General features: G+C 33.8%; 1 protein-coding gene across 3 annotated transcripts in view; it reads left to right on the top strand.

Annotated features, from left to right (window-relative positions):
* The window catches only part of LOC129279566 (unconventional myosin-XVI-like), a 50,477-nt gene extending 30,196 nt beyond the window's left edge, over window positions 1-20,281 (top strand). For all 3 annotated transcript variants that reach the window (XM_064110835.1, XM_064110833.1, XM_064110834.1), the window contains exons 13-24: window positions 246-393; window positions 1,077-1,179; window positions 1,692-1,881; window positions 2,356-2,567; window positions 3,037-3,186; window positions 3,643-3,813; window positions 4,851-4,926; window positions 5,969-6,138; window positions 6,681-6,761; window positions 8,492-8,697; window positions 9,188-9,290; window positions 17,112-20,281. In XM_064110835.1, coding sequence (XP_063966905.1) covers window positions 246-393; window positions 1,077-1,179; window positions 1,692-1,881; window positions 2,356-2,567; window positions 3,037-3,186; window positions 3,643-3,813; window positions 4,851-4,926; window positions 5,969-6,138; window positions 6,681-6,761; window positions 8,492-8,697; window positions 9,188-9,290; window positions 17,112-17,318 — 1,817 coding nt within the window. In that variant the 3' untranslated portion in view covers window positions 17,319-20,281. The remainder of the gene's footprint in view (window positions 1-245; window positions 394-1,076; window positions 1,180-1,691; window positions 1,882-2,355; window positions 2,568-3,036; window positions 3,187-3,642; window positions 3,814-4,850; window positions 4,927-5,968; window positions 6,139-6,680; window positions 6,762-8,491; window positions 8,698-9,187; window positions 9,291-17,111) is intronic.
* Window positions 20,282-26,064: the final 5,783 nt, after the last annotated feature.

Raw genomic sequence — 26,064 nt, 5'->3', positions numbered from 1 at the left:
GTAATGACAAATTGATACATATTTATCCCTCAATAACATTTTTAAAGAATTTTAATTATTGTTGAAAACATAAAGTGGGATGTATTCATTCTTTGTACATGCAAAAGGTTGAGTAGGATACATATATTTGAAAAGTGTATCTTGTGATTGAAGAATAATTTGCTTTTTCCTGTGCCTGATTAATATATTTGATTATCCATACTTTTGAAATAATATCCTAATTCATTTTTGTTCCTGTTCAATAGCTCATCTCTCTGAATACCTGTTGGAGAAATCACGGATTGTGAGCCACGGTGAAGGGGAGAGAAACTTTCATATATTCTATCTTCTATTTGATGGCCTAACACATGATGAGAAAGAATACTATGGTCTCAAGTCACCTGGCCAACACAGGTGAGAGTGATATGGGTTTGTTAAAAATAAACATATCTTATTCTGATTTTTATATATTCAAAGGATTTTGCAGACTTTAATGGAGATAAATTTAAAATGAATTGAAAATCATGTTCTTTTTAACGAAATTCCTTTTCTAATGAAAATTTAAAAAAATGAAGTTTTCACACTTTGATAGTCTTAGATTGTTACAGTTATATTTTAAAGTCTAATATGTATGAAGATAATGGGTGTTATCATGTACAATATGAACATGAATAAATAAATAAGTAAATTAATAAATCAATAAGTAAATAAATAAATAAATAAAATAAATAAATAAATGAATAAATAAATAAATGAATGAATGAATGAATGAGTGAGTGAGTGAGTGAGTGAGTGAGTGGGTGAGTGAGTGAGTGAGTGAGTGAGTGAGTGAGTGAGTGAGTGAGTGAGTGAATGAATGAATGAATGAATGAATGAGTGAGTGAGTGAGTGAGTGAGTGAATAAATAAATAAAATAAATAAATTAGAATTGCACTCTGAAATCATTTCTATAAAGTATTTCCACATGTAACATATACATGTAGAACACACTCTGTGTGACAAATATCTGGAATTTTGAGTTCTTGTTTGACATGAGAGATACTGGTATTCTGATCTTGACAAGAAATGTTAGTCATTGAATCTTTTTCCCCTCGTAGGTATATGAGGTCAGAGGGTAAACCAACGTTAGGACTGACCAATCAACAAGCAAAGTTTAGAGCTGTTAGAGATTGCCTCAGACTCATTGGATTCTCAAATGAAGTGAGTATTCTATGGACTTAGTGGACTTGGTCTACTATAATGAACTTACAATTTTTTTAATCAACATGGTTTATAGTACAAACTTATGGTTGTGTTTAAAAGTTTAAAGAGAGATTTAACAATTGTTTAAAAAAAAAAACATCAATGATAAACTTTTAAGCAATAAATATAAGTGAAAATTCAAGAAATTTTTTTATTCTTCAAATTATGTTTAAAATTGTAAAAATACCTGATCAGTTCATAATAGTATACCAGGTTGTATGTGTTGGAATTAGGCGGTTCTTGTATTGATGGTCATATCTAGGGAATTTAATATTTGGGTTGTTCATAATATGCATGAAGTATATTTACTGAATTAAGGGGTGATTTGAATTTTACAAATATATTTTTAATGTCCAGTATGTGTTGTTAGAAAGAGAAATTCTGGAATAGTGTGACTCATGATATACCAATCATTTAATTTAAGTTTCATAAATCGATAGACATCAATTTTTTTTCTTTTCTTTTCACAGGATGAGGAGAGTTTGTTTAGTGTGCTATCCGCCATCTTGCTTCTTGGAGATCTCAACTTCTGCACCCAAGAGAACTCTGAAGCTGCCATTCTGACCAATCCTGATGTTGCTGAAAAGGCTGGAGAGCTGCTTCATATTCCTGGGGATGAGATTGTCGGTGCCATTCTGTCTGAGACATCATATACCAGAGGTAAATTCCCTTCGTGTTGTTAGACATGATTTTGAATAGTATTGATCCCACCGCTGCCACTGTTAATTTTGTTTTTATTTTTTTAAATAATATATACTGGAATAGCGTAGGGACAACTTTACTTCATTCACATAGATGTTCTGAAGTGTATATTGAGTCTGTTCTTGAATATTTCCTACTGTCAGTTCTTTTTTCACAACCTTGACTCAACAATATTAGCCCCCAAAACACACAAAAATCTTAGTCCTTCCTATGCTTTAAATGTAACCTTCGCATAAATGGTTCAAAATCTGCAGAGCTGGTCAAACTTTTCAATGGTTGATAAGAAAAGAGGAGAAAATATATCAAGCAACAGACTCAATTGCCCTTGACTGTTGATGATTACTCTTCTTCTTAGAGGATGGAACGAGAAAGAAGAAATGATTTACAAACTTATGATGCTAAATCACCAAACCGTTCCTCTTTATGTTATAGGTGAATCCATTACCAAACATAGGACCCCTCTCCAGGCCGCTGACTGCCGAGACGCACTGACCAAAGCCCTCTATAGTCGACTGTTCAGTTGGGTCGTCAATAACATCAATCAATTGTTAGAGCCTTTGGAGATCAATCAGGATAACATCCTTGAGATTGGAGTCCTGGATATCTTCGGCTTTGAGAACTTCATCAAGAACAGTTTTGAACAGGTATTTACTTGGATCATTGAAGTAACTTAACTCCAAAATATTCAAATTGAATCTGTGAGCAGTTATCATCAACAAACTTTCTCAAAGTAAGTCGATTATTCCTTCATATTTTGTTTCATTACTAAGATTTACATAACTCTGAGAATTTTTCAGGAATAATTGCTGTTGGCTGGTTTAAAAAAAATGCTGGTGTCTGCTTCTGGTCTAAAATAACAAGTTGGATGAGATTACGTCACCCATCATTTAACAGTGTTTATGTATAAAGTGAATCAATTGTAGCTTACGTGATTTCTTCTTGTACATTAGTAAATGTCAAGTTGAGAATAATTTTACTTTAAAAAATGAAATACTGACAGCAGATCAATAAGCTTTGTACCTCATTTGTCATATTTACATCTTTAAACCTAATGATTAGCATTGAAGCGATGTATCATTCGTTCATATTGTTTTGTCACTTTTTCCCCATTAGCTATGCATCAACTTAGCCAATGAGCAGCTTCAGCATTATTTCAATGAGCACATCTTCCAGAATGAACAGGAGGAGTGTGAAAGAGAAGGGATCCAACTGAACAGGGTTAACTTCACCAGTAACCAGCCGGTCCTTGATGTCTTTCTTGAGGTAATGGAGGTTGTTTGTAGATGAGTGAGGAGGGGGAGGAGGGAAGGAGAGGAACGTGGGAGTAGGAGGAAGAAGGAATGGACGATGGGAAGGTTGGGAAAGTGGATGGGAGGATGAACAGAAGGGGAAGGGGAGGGAAAGGAGGAAGAGAAGGGAGAGGAAGGTTAGGGGAAGGAGAAGGAAAAGGGGAAGGATCGCAAGTGAAGGGGAAGGGGTTGGGGAGGAGGTAGAGAGGAAAAAGGAGGAGGAAGGGAAGGAAAAATAAAAGAAAGAGGCAGAGGAAGAGGAATACTTATAAGCATTCACATGAGCAAAAAGAAAAAGGAATCAAGTAACTTGTAATAATTGCAAATGTGACAATTATATCATGGAAGTGTTTGATATAATCAATCTTTGGAAAATCCTGAAAATAGTAAAATATTCTTTAAATACTGATTACTCTTTGGTTGTTTACAGAAACATCTCAGTATCACTGCTTTGATTGATGAGGAGAGTCATTTTCCAAAGGGAACCAATCAGAGTCTAGCAACCAAGCTTCATGCCGGGCCAGGAGTTAGGTCTAAGGCTGTTTACAAGACTCCCAAAGATCTCGGCATGACATTCTCTGTTCTTCACTATGCTGGCATTGTAAGATATCTATTTTTCATCTTACAATATATTTCAAATCAATATCACACAGTGCAGGACTATCCTAGCCATGCATATGAATGAGTTTTAGAGTTTCTGCTCAGATGGTGGGGGCATCGTTGTCTAGTGGTAACGACTCTTGTCTTTCAATCTGAGGGACGTGGGTTCAATTCCCAGCCATGGCGTGTATTCCTTCAGCAAGAAATTTACCCACATTGTGCTGCACTCGACCCAGGTTAGGTGAATGGGTACCCGGCAGGAGAAATTTCCTTGCATGCACGGAGCGCCGTTGATGGTAGCTCGAGCTAAAGCCGGGGTAATAAAAAAAGCGCTTTGTATCCTCTGGCAAAAAGCGCTTTATAAATCCAGCTATTATTATTATTATTATTATTAGAAACAGCGCTATATAAGTGGACATACTGTTGCTACTATGAGATTATTCTGAGGGAATTTAAAAATGTCCTGCAGTTTATTCAATTAAGATTAAGATAAAAGTTTCCAGGGCCCTCGTAACACAGAGCATAGTATTTGATCGTAGGGATGATTACAAGCTGGATGAGATTGATCATTATATGCAATCAAATTTATAAATCAACTGTATGATTAATTACAAAGATTTGTGTTATTGGTCCCAAATCAGTCACTGTAGTGTATTTTGAATTTCGTTCTCCAACTATCAGAGTGGAAATAAAAACAAATAATTTTCAAAACTTTTTTTCAAACTCTGTAGTATGATGTTGAGGAATTATTTGAACAATGTTGAAGGAATAAATATGAAGATTAGTTTACTATGTTAAATAAGTTGAATTAGCCATCAGCTGAGGAGCTAAACTATTGAGTAACACCAATTGAAATGACTTTTTTCTTTCACAAATATTTGATAACGAAAATATCAACAATAATAAACAGATTTTATATAGGCCTAAATGTAACTATGTCAAAAAGGGAAGTAAAGAATTATTGCCAAGTTCCTGTTTGTTGGATAGTGGTACATTTTGATTAAATGAATTTCATTCTTATTTCATTTTTATTCTCAGGTTTGTTATAATGTAGGTGGATTCTTAGAGAAGAATAGAGACACCCTAGCTAAATCAGTCCTATTCACAATGAAAAGTAAGTTTTTCAAATATTTTAAAAGGAGTTTGTGTAACTTGGTCAGAGGTGATTGACACATTTTTTGTTCTGTGTGGCCAGAAATATATTTGACATTAATTTTTCTACACATCTTCAGTTTGACCATATGAAATTCCTCATATTTAAGATGAATATTTATACTTTGAATGAACAAAGTGATATTGAATTGGAATATGTATATTTAAAAAACAACTATATTCCTCAATTGCAACCTCATTTTTTGTAAAGATAGTTCTACAGTAAATGCAGTTGTTAGCTCTGTTCTGAAATGTCTGCATTAGTCCTCTTTTCTCCCAACATTTCGACTCTTCAGTCGTTCTTTGTATAATTATAAATAATAATAATTGAATTTAAAGGTCAAGTCCACCCCAGAAAAACGTTGATTTGAATAAATAGAGAAAAATCAAACTAGCATAACACTGAAAATTTCATCAAAATCAGATGTAAAATTAGAAAGTTGTGACATTTTAAAGTTTTGCTTATTTTTCACAAAACAGTGATATGCACAACTCATTGGCATGTAAATGAGACAGTCGATGATGTCCCTCACTCACTATTTCTTTTGTTTTTCATTGTTTGAATTATACAATATTTCATTTTTCACAGATTTGACAATAAGGGCCAACGTGAATGAACCATATAGTATTAAACAATTCTAATTCCACATGTTCAGGGAGAAATTAATAATTGTTTCACTTGCGATGAGGAGAAAATCATATCATATTTCATATAATAAAATACTCAAGAAATAGTGAGTGGATGACGTCATCAGTCTCCTCATTTGCATACCGACCTGGATGTGCATATAACTATTATTTTAAATTAAACTAAACTTCAAAATGTCATAATTTTTTATTTTACATCTGATTTTGATGAAATTTTCAGTGTTACGGTCGTTGGATTTTTCTCTTTTTATTCGATTCAACTTTTTGTTGGGGTGGACTTGTCCTTTAAATGAGTATTCCAACATCTTGATAACAACAGGGGAAAATTATATATTCATGGTTCTTTTTTTTTCCAGCGAGCAACAAGCCCTTGATTCGAGAACTATTCCAGAACCGTCTGACAAGGACTGGGTCTCTTGCACCCAGCGCTCGTCAGCGGCAATCAAGACGTACTCGATCTGTCAAGAATTCTAAAGATGCCTTCGCTTTCTTCAGGAAACAGAAACTCTCTGGCAAAGAAAGCAGGGTAGGATTCATCTAGGTTTCCTTTTTCTTTATTAAATACAATTCTTGGTTGTGAATACATTACTTTGTTGATAATGATAATAATAATGCAGTTGTTGTATACCGCATATCACATTATGTCATAACGTCCCTATGCGCTTACAAAGGACTTGGATATTACTGATATTGTTACCTCAATCTTGTTCATTTTTTAAATGTTTTTTATCTAATTTTATGCCATAGTTGGTATATATTTCTTTCTGTGTACTGGAATTGTCTTCCCTTACTTTGATAGACTTATCCTTAACCTCTATATTTGTTTATGTCAGCTGTTGCTCATGATTATTTTTGTTTGGATGGGGGATTGAGGCCTTTTTACAATGTTTACATTTCCACTTTATTTGTAGAATGGATAAAAATTGAAAGTGGTTCATCAGCTCACAGATGTAGCTTAAGAAATTCCATTGCTGGAATCGCCATCTTTATTACCTATTCCTTATTAAAAAAAAACATATAAAAATATTTCTTTTGTCATGTTTCTTATGCTTTTTCTTGTATTTATAGCAACCAAAGAGAGGCAAAGGCGATAGACCAGTTGTAGGCACTGAACGCAAGGGACCAGCAACAGTACTGTTTCATTTCAAGGTGAGATTGAAATTGCAGTACCTCTCTGGGTGATACACTTGTATTGTTTTCAGAAAATGAGAATAAGCACAGATTATTGCTTTTTACTAGGTCTGTATGAAAGCCTGTTAATAAAAAAAAAAAACATTCAAGGGGGTACAGAAAACATGGCTGTTGAAAGGCAACAGTGCCATCTATTGACATAAGTAATTCATTTCAATGTTGTGTTATTGGAAAAAGTGGATTATGCTTCATTTGGATTGAAAATCTTCACTTACATGTAGATGTGACCGCAAATGAATGATGTAATTTTGAAATCGAATTTACTTTTCAATTTTTTTAAATTTTCCACTTTCAATTTCATATTTACAATTATTATGCAATTGATATAGTACATATAATCACATTTGAAGTATATACAATAATAAAAACATTATATCATTACAAGAGACAATTATCAAATTGAAATATAAATAATTAAAAGGGAGGGAGGGCCAACTGTAAAGCATATCTTGTATAATGTAGGCCCCCCTGATATTGTAATTATATATGTGTTTATAGCAACTGAATTGTTGTTTTATACAAAAAACCCCAAACAAACCATATTTACAGTTATGGAATATGTACATTATAATACAAATCATTTGTGTGATATTAAATAAAATCATATATAGGGTATACAAATAATTAAAGGTTTTCTAATAACCACTGAAGGCTTAATTTATAATTGATGATTAAATTATCTAGTAATCATTCAGAAGAAATTATTTTTTAATTCTTTTTTTGAAAATTTGTATAGAATTGCATTGTTTTATATCATTTGTAAAAGAATTCCATAGTGTAGGACACATAAAAATGGTAAATGAAAAGAGTTTGCTTGGCGAGTGAAGTGACTATGAATCAAACTATTTTTCAAAAACATCAGTGAGAGGCAAAGGCAGTTGTTTAGTGTTAAGCTTGAACATAAACTGTCCAAGTTGAAAAGTGTACAATTCTTTAATTTTCAGAATTTTATTTTTCAAGAATAGATTATTTGTATGTGCCCGGAAATCTGCATTATTTATTACATAAATATCTCTTTTTTGCAATATAAATAGTCTATCAATTAGCCAATTTGTTGCATTATAAATTTTCAACAGAGATGATGGATAAAACAAAGAGATCTTTGTCAAAATGGCTTACGTCCCTTTTTTTATTTAACGCTTCTCTTAAGGTGGTTTCAGACCGCCTCGAAGTTCGTCAGTTCCAGGTATTCTCTGATCGGGAAATTTACCCCGATCAGAAAATACCAGGTATTTTGGTAATGTGAAAGCAAACTACGCGTAATTTCCCCGAAAGAAAATACCCGCTAAATAGTAGGTACTTGGCGAAATTACGAGAACTTTAGCGGGGATTTTTCCAAGGTCGCAGGTATTTTGGCGATGTGAAAGCAACTTACGGGAACTTTTAGCCCAGCGTGTCGTTGGGTGCGGCGCCGTGGGTGGCTGCTGGGCTAGTAGTTTTGAATCTCGCGCCTTGCCTGCTTATTAGACCATACTGCGCATGCTCCTAACTTCAGGAATTTATCCCGAAGTGTATGTTTCGGGGCGGTCTGAATGCAGGAATAATTAATGGGTATTTTTTAGCCTAAAAATGTTCTCGTAATTTAACGGGGATTCTTGTGATCGAGGCGGTTTGAAACCACCTTTAGAAGCATCCCGTAAGTAAAAATGATTTATCATATTTTGTGTAATTAATTAATTTCATTTCAGAACTCTCTTGCCGAGCTGATGGGCAAAATGAAGCGATCTTCCCCTCACTTTGTCCGCTGCATCAAACCCAACACTCACAAACTCCCGGATAAGTTTACTCCGGAGTATGTGGTAGCTCAGCTCCGATATACTGGTATCATGGAAACATCTCGTATCAGGAAACAAGGATTTCCTCTTCGTCTCACTCCAGAGGAATTTGTGGAGAGGTGAGAAGATGAGGGGAGAATACAATTTTCATAACAGGATTGGAATGGATCGGATTAAAGTTGGATTATAATTGGATTATTTTTGAATGGCAATTGATTTTAGTAGATTGGAGTTAATGTATTTTATGGGGCTTAATTGATTTTATATATAGAAACTGAATTAAAGAAAAAAGAATGTTAGGGGGTAAAACATGTTTAATATTTTATTTGTTATAAATGTGTAAGATATATAGGCCTAAAAAACAAAATCAACTGTGTTATACTAGCTGTAAGTTTGTGAAATATTGCTTGTTTATTCTTGATTGCCTTGAATTGTTTAATACATTGTTTTCCCCCACTTTTAATTAATTTTGTAAAGGTCAGTTTATCACTTGTTTTTTTAATGAAATGATCGGTACACTGTGTAACTTATGATCTCCCTTTTTTACTGTGAATGCATTATCAGAAGAAAAACAAAGTTTGATGGATTTTGTTTATTTTGATTATTTAGGTATGCTGGTCTTGTTGCTATGGCAACCATCAAGGTTCAGATCCTGGCTGATTTAGAGAAATGTCGTTTCACTTTGAAAGCGCTGGGTATCACTGGATGGCAGGTAAGAAGCCTCTTGTCTTTTAAAAAAAAAAATTTCAACAGAAAACCTACTTGCATGTACATGTACCCATTGGTACATTCATTGGAATTATTGTGCACTTTAAAAGGCTTGCTGGGCCAAAGCCATGGTAATAGTATCCAAAGTCTCTTTAGAAGTGCAAAGAGACGTTAAGCAACTGGTCAAAAGTCTGGGCCACGTCTTTTCGCCAGGAATCTCGCTGTACGATGCTATGCGTCTTTTCATTGCAGTTCTCCTGTTGTCCCTATTGTTTTGTCTATGGGGAATATGATGATCTGTAATGAAAGGCTGCTTGCTCAATTCAATTCAAGTATTCCAAAATTCATTATAAAGAACACAATGAGAACAAAATTATATATATATATATATATACACACAAAGAAAATATAAGTAATAACAAAACAAAAGCAAAGGTATCAACAGAACATAAATGGAACAATTAAATAATGGTAATGATAAAATAATGGTTGGCACATAATTATAAACATATAAATGAAAAAAGTAATGAAAGGCTTGTTGAAAGGGGCATACCCAAGATATATCAATCGTTAAAATAAAATTCATTATATGGTATGGATGCAGCAAGTACCAAAGAATGAATAGAGATAAGATTCATCATTTCATTAAAAAAAAGAAAAAAAAAATCAAACAAACATGAAACAAACTTCAAGCTTTGTTTGTTTCATGTTTGTTTGATTTTTTTTTCTTTTTTTTTCAAGCTTTGTTCCTCTTGGAAAGATGCAGATCTGACTTTGGACTAGGTACCTTAGATTACTATGTGATATGTGCTATATGAAGACGGAATATTGTTACTATTATTACATTACCTATAGCATTTTTCATCCATGTGAAGTATGATATAGAAGAGTAGTGTGTAGATAAAATGCATTTCTCAAGGGTAATGTACATGTACCATGTCATTAATAACATGTGAAGCTCATGTCACTATTCAGGTGCCTTAGACCAAATATGTACTGCATTTCTAAGTCCATTGCCTTCTGGAGCCAGTTGGTCATTGTACAATGTATAGGAGCATTTTGTAATTCAATGTTCAATAGGTTCAAACTTCAAATGAATACTTCGGTTGATTTTTAGACCATTATAACATGTATTTGAAAGTGTAGTGTGCATTCAAAATGCCATCACAATATCGAATAGATGGAAATTCTTTGGCTTGAAATAGCTAAACTACCTACACCTTGATAAATTTAATCTGGAGTCATGGTTGTATGCATAATTTTTTCCTGGGGGGCAAGAATAATGAAAATATCTGAAGAATCTTGGAAGCATGGGGTGAAGCAACCAAGCTTGTTATTTTCAATTTTTATTTTTTTAATATTTTTTTTTTGGGGGGGGGGGTTAACTGCCCCTTGCCCCCCATTGCGTACAATCATGTCTAGAGTTCAGAATATGTCTCCATCTTTATGCTTAAAGTGCTTTGATATTGGCACAGTTCACAAAAACAACATGTAGACTGAAATAACGCAATCTCTGGGAGTTACAGCCTTCTTGCAGGAAACACATTTTATAAAGTGCAGAAGTGAGACAAATACTTTGTGGTGGCTTGTGTGGGTTTGTTGTTTTGACTAAGTATGGCAGGGATGATTTTAAGCTCCTGTTGGTGTGTTGCTATGGCAACAGTCGGTCAAAATACTCATTTCTTTTCACTAAAATACTTGATGCTGTGAGGTTCTCATCAAAACTAGGATGTAATAATCAAGCAATTGATGTTCGATGAACACACTCTGATGTGTAATATATAGAAAGTGATAAACTGATTTCTGTATAGTAGACCTAGACTAGTTTCAAGAAGATATTTTAAGCAATAAACACAGAAGGGATGTTTTTGTAAACAGGTTATCATCAAGTAAATACAGGCGTACTAGTCGTTAGTATTTATTTGTGACCAGTCTGTCCATCATCAGTTATAGCTGATGACCATGAAAAAGGAAGAGGAAGTCGTTGAATTATGTCTGAAAGGGAAAAAAAGATCATGGCCGCCGGAGGTCCAAAACAAGAAAAGGAAGGAATTGGATTTCTTCAGATTAAAGGCTGATTGTTTCTAGGAATTAATTATATAGATGGATCAGCAGCTTTTAATGTGGTTTATGCAATTATTTTATCTGTGGATCCTAATTTCAATTTACTAAATTTCCAAATTTGTTTAAATGGGGTGCTTTTATCTAGTTTTACTATCACGTCCTATATGTCAGATCTGAATGAATTGACTTGAAGCTCTTGAATTTTTTATTATGAGATAAAATTTTTAGCATTTTCTGCTTAGTTTTAAAGCTGTATATTAAAAATATGTTAGTGATTAGTTTCTTAATCATGCTGAACGGATTGCAAGAGCTAGATGTGCAAATTGATGGATCTATATTAAAGTCAATTGAATGAGAAAAGGATTGCCTTGTCACTGATTTGGATTCATCCATTTCTTGACTGATTGAGTGATTGATTGGTTGATTGATTGATTGATAGATAGATAGATAGACAGATGGATGGATGGATGGATGGATGGATGGGTGGATGGATGGATGGATGGATGGATTGATTGAATGAATGAATGAATGAATGAATGAATGGATGAATGAATGGATAGATGGATGGATTTTTGGATGGATGGATGGTTGGATGGATGGATAGATGGCCTGTCCGGTGCAACCAATAGATGGCACACCGTATTGTGAATCCACCGAATTGAATGGATAATAGGAATGATGGATTGATTGATAGATGGATTGGTGCACTTATTGATTTTTTGATTGATGGATCGCTTGATGTATTTATTGATTGATGTATATATATCAAATCAAAAGATATATAAGCAAATAAAAAAGCTATTGATCAAAGCAAAATTACCCTTGAATCAGTCTGTTACCCTCTGCATCTTCCTTGGAAAGCATTGGTCTGGGGCCCATTGCAGAAAGAGTTGCGATCAAACGTAACTAAAAAATCTTGCGCAACTTGATTTTAAGCCAATGAAGCACCCGTATTCAGGACTTACGCTTGGTATTTTGACTCTTTCTGCAACAGGCCCCAGGTAACATACAGACTAGCGACTGATCATACAGCTAATTTTATGATTAATAGTATTAGTACATTGTGATCTGTGCAATTCAGTGTTCTAGAAAGTGTTGTCTGTAGTGAATTTCTGTGCTTCGTGTTAGAGACCCCTGGTCCCAGGAGTAACATGTTAAAGTGTGTACAGTGCGATGTATAATAAGAAAGTGGAATTGAGGAGTGGGTGTGATGAAATTCAATCTGAAAGGTCTAAGATTTCAAAACAAGTCAAGGAAGGGATTGATTTTCGGAGACTGAACTTCATTTGTAATGCTGAACACGAGGAATGGGATATTTGTTGGCACTCTAACAAGAACGACACAAACAACGTATATCTATATTGAATTATAGCTCTTGCATGTTGTTCATATACATGTATACAAAACTTATCTTATAATGTTTTGCGTTAATTTCAAATAAGTTCACATGGAATCAATTTCAGTTATCTCTTACCCGCAGCATATAGTATCTTTTGGTATGGTCAAATTTATACCAGATTATATTGTGGTGATTAGATGATTACTGAGTAATCTTAGTATTTCCCTGTTTCTAATGATAGAATTGATACCAGATGATAGAGTTTCAAATTGCACACATGACTAGTGAAACCTGGCTCGATCTTAACCAGTTGTACTCTCAAAATGCCTTGTCCTTATATCATGATATAGAAGTGAAATAATACAGATATCAACTGGTTAATAATCTTAACCATTGCCCTGTTTATCCCGATTCAAGAGGTTTATATAATATAATATCACCTTGTTACAATGTACTTACAAGTATGGTTTGGGTGGAAAGCGGAATATGAATTTTATATTTCCTGTAATCGCATCCTGGTGTTACAGGAAATAAGTCAGTGATCAAAACAGATTCTAAAACTAATATACAAACAGTTCTGGGATAATGAGGATGAGATATTTTTCTGTATACATCTGTGGTAATGCTGTTTTCTTTGGGCCATTGCCTACATGTATGCTTATGATTAGTTGAAGCTGTTTCTTAAAAGTTTTTGGATAGTTTCTGGAATCCGTGGATATTTTCTTGTACATTCAGCATTATTTTATCATTTTTGCGGTGAGTTAATAATTTCATTGCAATTATTCCATAGTAGTTGTTTATATATTGATACTGTATATACTTTACCTGTTCAAGAATTTGGCAACTCCCACACAGAATATGTAGACCATGTGACAATAAGTAATATTTCTTTCCATAGTTTCATTGCAAATGAAATATATCTTTTTGTTCAATTTCTGCTTCTTAAACACTTTGATTATTATCCATTTATTTATCCAATCTTGGAATCCTGTATTCATCCTAATTTTTCCCATTAACAGGTCCTTTAAAAAATCTTTTCTCCTTTTATCACAACATTAGTGAAGTCAATGCATGAACATCAATTTCAAATACTTAATAATGTACTCTATCAATACTACTCCTCCCTCTCATTGTTCTCAGTCTATTCTCTTCTCTTCTTTTTCTCCCCTTTCTGCTTTTTTCCTTCTGCACTTTGCCTATCTCTCTTGTTCTTACTTCTCTCTGAATGCCTTTCTCTCAATCCTACATTCTTGGTTTCATCATTCATAGTGCTCCTATCCATTTCTCTGTCCATCTCCCCCCATTCTTACCACCTTCCCCCTAAATGCCATCAATGCTTCCTCTTTCTCTCCCTCCTTTCCCATTTTTTCACCCCACCCTACTTCCCATTATGCACTACCTTATGCTTAACCATATCTTCATGCCTTCCTCCTATATGATTTAGCTAGGTATGTGTGTCATTAGCAATCAAGGTAGATCAATCCTTTGGGAACACCAGTTCCCTTTCTACTTTCTTCCTTCCCACCCAAAGAGGAATCGTAAAATTAGACAAAGGTTTAGTTCATCCGACGGTCTGTTGGTTTAAAAGTTAGAATACTTGTCTTTGACTTCATATTTCTTCAAACCGAAACCATCAGGTTGAAAGGTTAGAGCAAGATTAAGTTGAAGTGATAATATTTATGAGTTATGATAAGGTTCTCAAGGATGTTTGTAGATTCAATCGAATTATTAGCATAATGTTTTACATTCTCTTTTGAAATGTACATGGAATACCATCCTAGCTAGTTTACAAGATACAACTCTATATAATACCTCCATGCCATCTTCTAACATTGTTAGTAAATAGTAGTAAATTTACTTCTTTTTGTCTTCAAAGCCTTTAATAACCAAATGCCAAAATATATCAAAGAAAGCCTTGCTTCCCATAGACCAACTCGCCCTAATCTCTGTTCATCTAAAGACCCATATTTGCTTGCCATACCCAAAACTCGTACAAAAACAGGTGATTGCACATTTAGTGTTACTGCTTCTAAAGAATGGAACAACATCCCCGGCCACTTTCATTAAATCATCAAATTCTTCAGATCAATTTAAGAAACTTCTAAAAACATACCTCTTTTCCGATTAATTTCTTTTGCTTGTATTTGTATTGTAATTATTATGTACTTTTGTTTTAAATCGTTTGTAAACGCTGTGATATAGTTAACTATGGAGAGCGTACTAAATGCTAGTTATTATTATTATTATTAGTTCTATTAGGAGATTTAAGTTTTTTAGAACCTCTTAAAAAGTAAAAAACAAGAAATAAATAACCAATGCTTAGGTAAACATGTTTCTTAATTACAAAGAAATTGTTGAAATCCACCAATTTATTGGTTAGATTCTACCAGAAGTTTGGTTGGTGTTGACCATATTTATCGGTGGGACACATATTCGCCAACAGATCCGTTACTTGACCAATGCTTCTTAAGAGTGAACCATGTGAACATACCTGTCGAGAGTGCTTAAATCAGCAATCAGAAAAATACATGCATGAGTTGGTGTTCCTCATCTCGCAGCCCTATACATGTATGTAAGTCTACCCAGGAGCCTAAGAAAGATCGGCTAAAGTTCATTGTATGATGCAGAGATAAAACTTTGTTGTTCTGAGAAGAATCGAGGCACAGGTGTTACCTTCTCTGAGCATGGATGCTTTGTCCTCTGAATACATCATTGGATTCTAATGTGGATAATTTTAGATTAATTGGAATTAATTTGTTTTCTTTGGAGGATATCCTTTAGGTATGTTGTTTGTTTCTTGATAAACGGAACATTAAATGTGTAGTGAAATGTTGATTGCTCACTGTCTTCAGAAAGTAATACATTTTCAAGACAAGTAATGGTGTTTGACTACCTTACGTGAATTTATTGGACATCATTTGATGCATGTGGCCTGTGTATGTTTTGTTGGATCTTATTTGTTCCAAAAATGTGATAGCCCTGTTGCATGTAATGTTGAACCAGAAATAAATTCATGTTATTGTTACAGAGATTTCACCTTTGCTGATTAAAATTTTGAAATTTTTACCTGTTTTTTAAAGTAAACAATTGTTTTGTAACAGGCCCTTCTGTGAATTTTAATAGCGATGACATTGTTTTTGGTTGTTGTTGTTGTTTTATGTAGCATAATTAAACAATTGTTTCTTGTGAATTCATGGCACAGGAAATTGACCCTTTGTGAGACTGAAGGGCATTCATTTGGTGTAAAAACAAAAACTTAAATGAAAATTTTTTCAGACTGCCATTAAAGTGAAAATGTAGAGGACCAATGTTTTTTCTTCCTCTCTGTGGGACTTGTAAATGAGGATTAAATTTCCTTGTACATCAACTTAGATTTGAATTTTGGCAATTTTTTTCTATGACCTCTTCTCTACTACATTTTGTTTTGTGCTGTTTTTGTATTAACTCTTGTGTAGGAGAAATCACAGCCCAAGTGTATTTAATAGTGCCACTTAGCAACTTCGACTTGTATAGGGTCAATATCAACATTTCATTATCAGCTGTGAGCAACCATCGCAGACTTGTTCATTAAGTTCATTTAACTCATCATGGGCGGAAATCCCAGGGGGGACAGGGGGGACGTGTCCCCCTGCTCAAAATAGTAGGGGGACACAATATCAAATGTCCCCCCTACTATTTTTGGTCTTTTATGATGGTAAGAAATACATCATTCAAAATCAAAATAAAACATGTATTTTAGGGCAAGACGATCTTTTGGCATGATAACCTTTTTTTTTTTTTTTTTTGCTTGTCAAATTTATTTTTTGTCGAAATGACCTTAAATTTGGGGTGATAACCATTTTTTCTTCCTTGCTTGTCAAATTTTCCAGCCTTTTGTCCCCCCTACATTTTGGGAGAGATTTCCAACCCTGTAACTTATTATGATATATGGTTAGAATCTGAAGTGTACCAGTACAATTTTGTGGATTGTATAATTATGCTTGCTGAATATAATAATATTGAGTCACTATTTTATACCGATCATGTGTGCATGATGGAGTACATTAATTAAGAGTTGCGTAGCATGAGCTCAGGTCTTCTTTAAAATGAAATCAACTTGTCACTTCAGATTCGACTGGTATTATTTTGGTAGGTGAGTATTCTGACAATATTAGATAAGTTAGACCCTTTTGAATAAGATTCTACAAAATGTCAACATTTTCTTAGTATACCTTAGACCTTAAATAATAGGATCCATGAGTAGACCTTAGTTCATTCTATCCATATGTGGACATTGATCTGCAAGGTTTTGCTACTGGCATCAATCCTGGGCAACGAGGACTGCCTATAATCCATGTGATGTCTCAAATAATTCTACCAACTTCCAATGAATGTATATTATGTCATCTAATTTAATGTATTTCATATTTTCTGTTTATTTAGATTGGAAAGACAAAACTGTTCTTTCACTACTGGCATGTGGAAAAGCTTGCTGAGCTAAGCGCTAATATTGACAAAAGATTACTGCGTTGCCAAAAAGGTAAGAGTCTTTGTTCTGTACTAGCTAACTTTAAAGAGGAATCCAGCCTTGTCCTAAAATGTTGTGTTGGGAAGGAGAAAAATAAATTAAACAGAATGGTAAAAGTTTGAAAGAAATCGGACAAGCAATAAGAAAGTTATAGCTGTTTTTAAATTGAGATCACTAATACTATGTAGATTTCAAATTGGCAACTGAGTAATTAAATTATGACAAGGGGCAAGGACAACTTTCCCATATGCCATGTACTTTATTATCAGGGATTTGTGGTTTCTCCTAAGTACCCATTCCCCTGGGGCAGTAATCCGAATATAACCCAGGTAGTATATTGTTTTATGTCCTCATGAAAGAAAAATATAATTTGAAATAAAACTTTTGGGAAAAATGACATTTTAGCCATAATATGTATTGGAGTACGTGGAAGAGTAGTCCTTGCCTTACATCACTATGACATCCCATATGCGGCCAATTTGAAGTCTCCATGGGTATAGTGATTACCAATATTTACAACTTTTAAAAATTCATAACTTTCTTGTAGTTTGTTCAATATTGTTCAAACTTTCACCTATCAATTTGTCTGAATTTTCTTTTCCTTATAAAAACAAGTTTTTATTTGGGTTGGATTCCCCTTAAAGTGATTTCTTACAGCATATTTATGCTTCGATCCTTTGCAAAGACAGAATGATCATTGTAACAGCTCATCATAAACAGGTTTTTACTGAGTACTAGGAAGAGAGGTCAGGTAGAGTAGCAGACAAAAAAAAGTACCTATTTGAAATTCAGAGCCCCTACTTTCAACCGTCTTTCCCACTATCAGCTATTCATTCCCAATTATCATGTTTCATCAAAGACAAATATAATGGGGAATTCCAAAACATTGTTTTGAAAACATCCGTACTGCCTTTTGATTCCTGCTAAAAGATGCTTCATAAACTTTCGACAAGGTTCCATAATCTTGATCAATTTGTTTATAATGATATCCTTTAAATAAGGTCATAATTAAATTTTGAATTTTAGCCTCTGGAGAAACTTTTTTTTTACAGAAACATTGATCATAAACATGCCTTTTTAGGCATTTAATGGTATATATGTTTGCTTCTTGTTTATTGCACGTTACCTTTCAGTTCTTTGGGACGATAATGAAGCTCTTCCCAATTAGCCAATGAGATGCACATATCTGTTGCTTATAACGGTGGTCTGTCAGAATCGCGAGTAAATTATCTCTTGAAACACTCCTGTCTTGGAATGGTTTCAAGTCACATGATGAAGTAATAATAATCATTTAGTAGTGACAATCTTTCCAAACAAGTGCACAGTCATTGTCACTATTATGCGATCTCACCCTTCTAGTTACACTGTTTAAGTTACATGAATATATTTGATACAAAATTTGTGGTGTTTTGATGAAAATTCTATTTCTCAATATCCTGAATGTTTGATACAGATCTGCCTCTAGATTTCCTTGTTAGGATTCATTTCATCAATACCATAGCTATTCATTTGGGTGATTGATGTACCACAAATTGATTAGAAACCAGCATTGTCTTCCTGCATGAGAAAAGATTAAAGCTTATCAAATACATGTAATTCTTTTATTTTTTTCATATTTGCAGCATGCCATTGTTTTTCGTTTCATTGGTTTATTAATCTTATTCCTTTGTGATGTCACTAACAACTTAAAACCTTCTAGAAATAATATTTAAATATTTTTAGCTTGTATTTACTGACTAAATTCTGTAAAAGATATATATGGCATGTGTTTTTTTTTAATGTGCAGAGTTTTAATTAAACTCAATCCACTAATAAACTTTAATCAGTTTAGCTAGTGTCCTATATAGTTGAATTGAAATAAGCTCCTCCATATACATGTATATATACATGTTCATATTCTGCCAAACACTAAATTTTTTAGAAGTCCCTATAAGGATGTGTTCAATGTCAGTTTCCAAATTTAAACGGCAACATGAATCATGATTGAAAACGTGATTACAAAATGTGGATATGATGAAAAACAAAGGGTGTGTTCAATGTCCTCCATTCCTGCTCGTAAAAGTAAACGTCTTTCAAACCGTTATCTGGAGGAAAATTTAAACGTCAAAAAAGTTATTACGACCTTTGATCGCGAATGTGACATTGAACACAATTGAGTTTTGAAACGTCTTTAAATTTGCTCTCACAGTGGAAGCCTATACAAAAGCAGGTGCCAGAATTGACCTTTCTCGTGTTTGGTTGAACTGCATTCTAAAGCTGCGCTAACGAAAGCAGGAAGTTTAAGGGCGATTAACAAAGAATCAGCTTTATATTTTTGACACTGAACAGTGCACCACTGATCGTGTTTGTGTTCTGTGTTTTGTAATTGAGTTTTCAATCATGATTCATGATGCTGTTTGAATTTTGAAATTAAAATTGAACACACCCCAGTGTACTTGAATAATACAGCATAATTACCCTCACTCTGTTATGCACCATGCGTTTCAAGGAAGAAATTTCTACTAGGTTCCCATTTACCTTGGCCGGTTGAGTGCAGTACAGTATGCAAGGAAATCAATACGAAAGTAAGATTTGAACCCACATGGGGTTTCTTCTCTTAATCTACAATTCATAGATCACAAACCTTTAAAGTGTTTTCTTTCTAAAAACTTTTTTTTTTAAATTAATTTAAACCAGTAATAGTCAATAAATAGGACTTATAGCTTTAAAGAATGAACCTCAAAATACAGAACTGACATATCCCTTTAAAAATAGGAAAACCAATCCCTTCCATTTTAACAAATAATTCCTCTTTCACCAGAGAAGCGACCTCCTATCACTGCTGAGCGTAATCCTAAGTCCTTCTAGCTCTGAAATTGAGCCACTGATATGTTTATTTCTTTGTGTGGTATAACTTCCTCAATTTCATGATTTTAGAGATAATCAGGTATTTCCAAACTTCCTCTTTTTTTTTCCTGCCACATCCTTGTTAAAACCTATCCATTCATGTTTGTTGAAGCATTGTTGATAGTCATCTGTTCAATCGTAGGAAGATTCGACGTTTGGTTGACCCAATCTCTGTTTCAAAAGAATATGATAAAAATTCAACATTAAAAAAAAAATGTATATATAGATAAAGAAAATAAATCATTATAAGGTCAGCTAATTAAGCTCTCATAACTATAGAATAAAATTCACCTGTAGGCTTTTTACAAAACAAAAATTTATATCAACTAATTCTGTTAAACATTCATACTCAATGAATATAAGAAATTATAAATAGATATTCATTTTGTTACTAAAAACTTAACAAAATATTTGAGGAGAAAAACTTTTACAATATCTAGAATTCTTTATGTGTGTATTTCATTGAGGTTTTGTCTGACAGCTTTTATCAGAATAAAATCTGTAGTAAAAGAATGTAGCTACATGATTTGACACGGTTTGTTCAAAGCATTGTAGTGTTTGTATTATTATTTTTTTTTACAAATATCTTTCTGGGTCTAGAAATAACTGGAATACTCCCCAGGGAGTGGAGAATTGTGTACAAGCCAGCCAGTATCTGGTGAATAGATATTAAGAGATATCATTAGTTATTGTTTTGTTGTCTGACAGTGATCATGAATTCAGCATTTTATTGCAATTAAAATTAACTATAGTTCTCGATCAGTTGATTACTACCGCTTACTGGCAACGTGTCCATGTTTGAAATACCGTGGCAGACTCAACTGTCTACTGTAATTAATAAATTAGGATTGTGATTAAAGCGGATTACATACCTAATCCTGAGGGGACGAATGTCTGACTTAGAATAGGTACATACTTAATCCCGTGGGGGTAGATTGAGCTGAATAATTAGGTCTGGTTAACCAATCACCAATGTTTGAAATGAATAAGTTATTATTACTAGCAGCTAACTGATGAATTAGACAGATGAAGGGAATATTAGCTAGATTGTAATCATAATGAATGAGACATGTACGGTATACCAGATGTTTGCTGAAATAATCACCTAAATATCAGCATCCAAGCAAGGAACATGCACAGACCTTCAATGATTAGTGGTATATTCAGTTTTATGTTAGTAACTTGAATATATTCAGTTGTACTTACTATTAATTAGTGATTCCTGTGGAGCACAGTTATTTATTTTTTTGAATTTAAACTAATCCTTGGTATAAAGCATAAAAAAACCATCAATTAAACTCTTCTTATAATCATCTTCCTATAATGTCAGAAGTACATTATCAGGATCAGTAGGCTCTACTAGCCTCTACATATTTAGAAGATAATTATTTATGGTTTTCATGATGTTCATATGTCTAGATTTACTTTAACTTGCGCACACAGCTTTTTGTACCAGATGTTTGGCTATCCTGTCTGTCTGGTAAATTCATTAAAATTAGTATTTGCAAAATTGAGACAAAGAAGACTCAAGCTTTTGAATTTGTGTTTCACATTCAGGTTTTGCTTTTTGAATAATGTGGCCACTTGCAATATTTCCATTTTTAAAGGGCTATGCAACCTTTTATGATTTGCAGTGAGATTGATAGTTTTGTAATTTTTTATGTAAGCGTTATCGTGATTATGTACAGTTTTACACAATTGTGAGATATTAATGTATGAGTGGTGTGAATATGCTATATCTATCTATCTATCTCTCTGTCTCTCTCTCCATCTGTCTGTCTGTCTGTCTGTCTGTCTCTCTATCTATCTATCTATCTATCTATCTATCTATCTATCTATCTATCTATCTATCTATCTATCTATCTATCTATCTATCTATCTATCTATCTATCTATCTATCTATCTATCTATCTATCTATCTATCTATCTATCTATCTATCTATCTATCTATCTATCTATATATCTATCTATCTATCTCTCTCTGTCTGTTTGCTCTCTCTCTCTCTCCCTCTTTTTGTCTGTCTGTCTCTCTATCTATCTATCTATCTATCTATCTATCTATCTATCTATCTATCTATCTATCTATCTATCTATCTATCTATCTATCTATCTATCTATCTATCTATCTATCTATCTATCTATCTATCTATCTATCCATCCATCCATCCATCCATCCATCCATCCATCCATCCATCCATCCATCCATCCATCCATCCATCCATCCATCCATCCATCCATCCATCCATCCATCTATCTATCTATCTATCTATCTATCTATCTATCTATCTATCTATCTATCTATCTATCTATCTATCTATCTATCTATCTATATATCTATCTATCTATCTCTCTCTGTCTGTTTGCTCTCTCTCTCTCTCCCTCTTTTTGTCTGTCTGTCTCTCTATCTATCTATCTATCTATCTATCTATCTATCTATCTATCTATCTATCTATCTATCTATCTATCTATCTATCTATCTATCTATCTATCTATCTATCTATATATCTATCTATCTATCTCTCTCTGTCTGTTTGCTCTCTCTCTCTCTCCCTCTTTTTGTCTGTCTGTCTCTCTATCTATCTATCTATCTATCTATCTATCTATCTATCTATCTATCTATCTATCTATCTATCTATCTATCTATCTATCTATCTATCTATCTATCTATCTATCTATCTATCTATCTATCTATCTATCTATCCATCCATCCATCCATCCATCCATCCATCCATCCATCCATCCATCCATCCATCCATCCATCCATCCATCCATCCATCCATCCATCCATCCATCCATCCATCCATCCATCCATCCATCCATCCATCCATCCATCCATCCATCCATCCATCCATCCATCCATCCATCTATCTATCTATCTATCTATCTATCTATCTATCTATCTATCTATCTATCTATCTATCTATCTATCTATCTATCTATCTATCTATCTATCTATCTATCTATCTATCTATCTATCTATCTATCTATCCATCCATCCATCCATCCATCTATCTATCTATCTATTATCTATCTATCTATCTATCTATCTATCTATCTATCTATCTATCTATCTATCTATCTATCTATCTATCTATCTATCTATCTATCTATCTATCTATCTATCTATCTATCTATCTATCTATCTATCTATCTATCTATCTATCTATCTATCTATCTATCTATCTATCTATCTATCTATCTATGGCTACATTATTTATTTATCTATCTCTATACCCATCTATCCATCCATCAACTTTTCCATCCATCCATCCATCCTATCTATATATTTATCTGTCCTTCTTCCCATTTCCTTCCCCCTTTTCATTCACAACATACATGCATATTTTCCTTCTCCTTCCCCTCCCCCTTTCCCCATTCCCTTTATCCTGTCCTGCATCAATAAATCAATGTATTGTCTCCCTGTCCTGCTTGCTATTGAGAGCAGGAATAATTCAAATCAATTTAGCCTCTCATACCCCTTTCATATTGCGCCTTTCACCGGCGAACTTCACCGGCGAAGTTCGCCAGCGAAGGGGAAAGTGTCCAGTATGAAAGGTACACAGGAGAACTTCACCGGTGAAGTTCGCCACCGGTGAAGTTCGCCGGTGAACTTCTCCACCTCTAGAGGTGGAGAACTTCGCCGGCGAAATTGTTTCACCGGTGAAGTTCGCCGGTGAAAAGGCCAGTATGAAAGCAAACCGGATAACTTCTCCTCTTTAGTGACGTCAGAGGTCAATTTTTTTCTCTCCCAAAGTCCCCTGCACCGAGATTCCGCGCGCGATAGTTGCAAGCTCAGCTGAATGCTATGGCCAAGTAGATACCCTCGAACATTTTATTTTTTTTTACTAACAATATTTATTAAAAAGCACTTTTTACATGTATAAAATGCGCTAAGATATTAAATCAAGGTGATATTGTTTGTTTTTATCGTAATACTTCCAAAATATGTTGTAATTAATTTTTTTGATACCTTTTTGTAATAGGTTAGAAGTAATGTTTACAATTTTCTTTCGTTTGTTCAGCAATCGCCCGTTGACTTTCGCCAGGGAAGAAATGTCAGTGCGAAAGGGTACATTTTTATCTTCGCCGGGGAAGTGAGGAATGCGAGGCGGAGAAGTTCGCCGGCGAAGTTCGCCGGTGAAAAATGAAGAGGGCACTATGAAAGGGGTATTAGACAATCATTGATCTGCCTTGATTATCCCCTTTCTATATTCATTTCCTCCCCTTCTCTTGTTTCCCTCGCTCTTACCCCCTCTCTCTCTTCTCTGATCTTGTTAAAGAACAAGTCCACCCCAACAAAAAGTTGATTTGAATAAAAAGAGAAAAATCCAACAAGGATAAAACTGAAAATTTCACCAAAATCAGATGTAAAATAAGAAAGTTGTGATATTTTAAAGTTTCGGTTAATTTCACAAAACAGTTATATGCACATCCTGGTTGGTATGCAAATGAGGAGACTGATGATGTCATCCACTCACTATTTCTTTTGTGTCTTATTGTATGAAATATGAAATATTCTAATTTTCTCCTCATTGTCAAGTGAAACAATGATTAATTCCTCCCTGAACATGTGGAATTCGCATTGTCTAATACTATATGTTTCAGTCAACTTGGTCCTTATCGTCAAATCTGTAAAAAATGAAATATTGTATAATTGAAACAATAAAAAACAAAAGAAATAGTGAGTGATGAACATCATCAACTGACTCATTCTGCATGACCCTGGATTGTACATATCATTGTTTTTTGAAAAATTAGCGAAAATTTAAAATGCCATAACTTTCTTATTTTACATCCGATTTTGATGAAATTTTCAGCGTTATGCTAGTTTGATTTTTCTCTATTTATTCAAATCAACATTTTTCTGGGGTGGACTTGACCTTTAAATACATTTCATACATTCATTCTCCTTTCTTTCATATCTTGCACTTTCCATGCTCTCCACTATTTCTTCTTGTATCCATTTTCTTTTGATTTTTTTGGGGTCAACTATTCTTCCATTTGCTCATTCCATCTTTGTTTTTTGCTGTTTTCTCACTAAAGTTCATCCATCATAATTTATATTACTCATCCTCCATCTGATCCTTTCTTTTTTCCCTTTTTATCTCTCCATCTCACTGTTTTTCTTCCATTTGCTCATTCCATCTTTGTTTTTTGCTGTTTTCTCACTAAAGTTCATCCATCATAATTTATATTACTCATCCTCCATCTGATCCTTTCTTTTTTCCCTTTTTATCTCTCCATCTCACTGTTTTCTGTAGATTTATTTTTATTTTTTATTTTCTTAGATTATCTCGTGTATTTTGCCTCCTTTCCCTCTATATATTTCCATGTTCCCATATCATCTCTATTATTTTCCTTTTTCTTTTGTAAAATGTAAAATGACTAAACTTAATGGTATTTTTATGTGTGCCCCTCTCTCATTTCCATTATATTCATTTTTGCAGTTTTATGTGCATTATGTCTATCACTTATCTTCCTTGATTACAGTCATCCATCAAAGTAATGAGTTATCTCTCTATATTTCAGTTCCCCTGGCTTGAATCTGATTTATTTTTCTGTCCTCTCACTAAAGTTCATCCATCATAATTTATATTACTCATCCTCCATCTGATCCTTTCTTTTTTCCCTTTTTATCTCTCCATCTCACTGTTTTCTGTAGATTTATTTTTATTTTTTATTTTCTTAGATTATCCCTTATATCACTCTCTTCCTAATCCTTCACCTGTCTATCTTCTATAACAGTTATTCTCTCTTTTTTGTCTTTCCCCCTCTCTCCCTCCTCCTTTCTCCTTCTATCTACCTCTCCCCATCTTTCTATATCCCTTAATCCATCCATCTCTCCCTTCATCCCCTTCCTCTTTCCATTTTCCTTCCATCAGTCTCCCTTTCTCATTGTCAAATAAGAAATAAGCTAAGATTTCATTTTTTTTACTCCGTCAATCTCTCTCTCCCTCCCTCCCTTCCTCCCCCTCCATTTTT

Source organism: Lytechinus pictus, chromosome 16 (assembly GCF_037042905.1).
Source record: "Lytechinus pictus isolate F3 Inbred chromosome 16, Lp3.0, whole genome shotgun sequence".
NCBI classification, from domain to species: domain Eukaryota; kingdom Metazoa; phylum Echinodermata; class Echinoidea; order Temnopleuroida; family Toxopneustidae; genus Lytechinus; species Lytechinus pictus.
The sequence above is the reverse complement of the archived record's forward strand: the minus strand, read 5'-3'. Positions and strand labels throughout refer to the sequence as shown.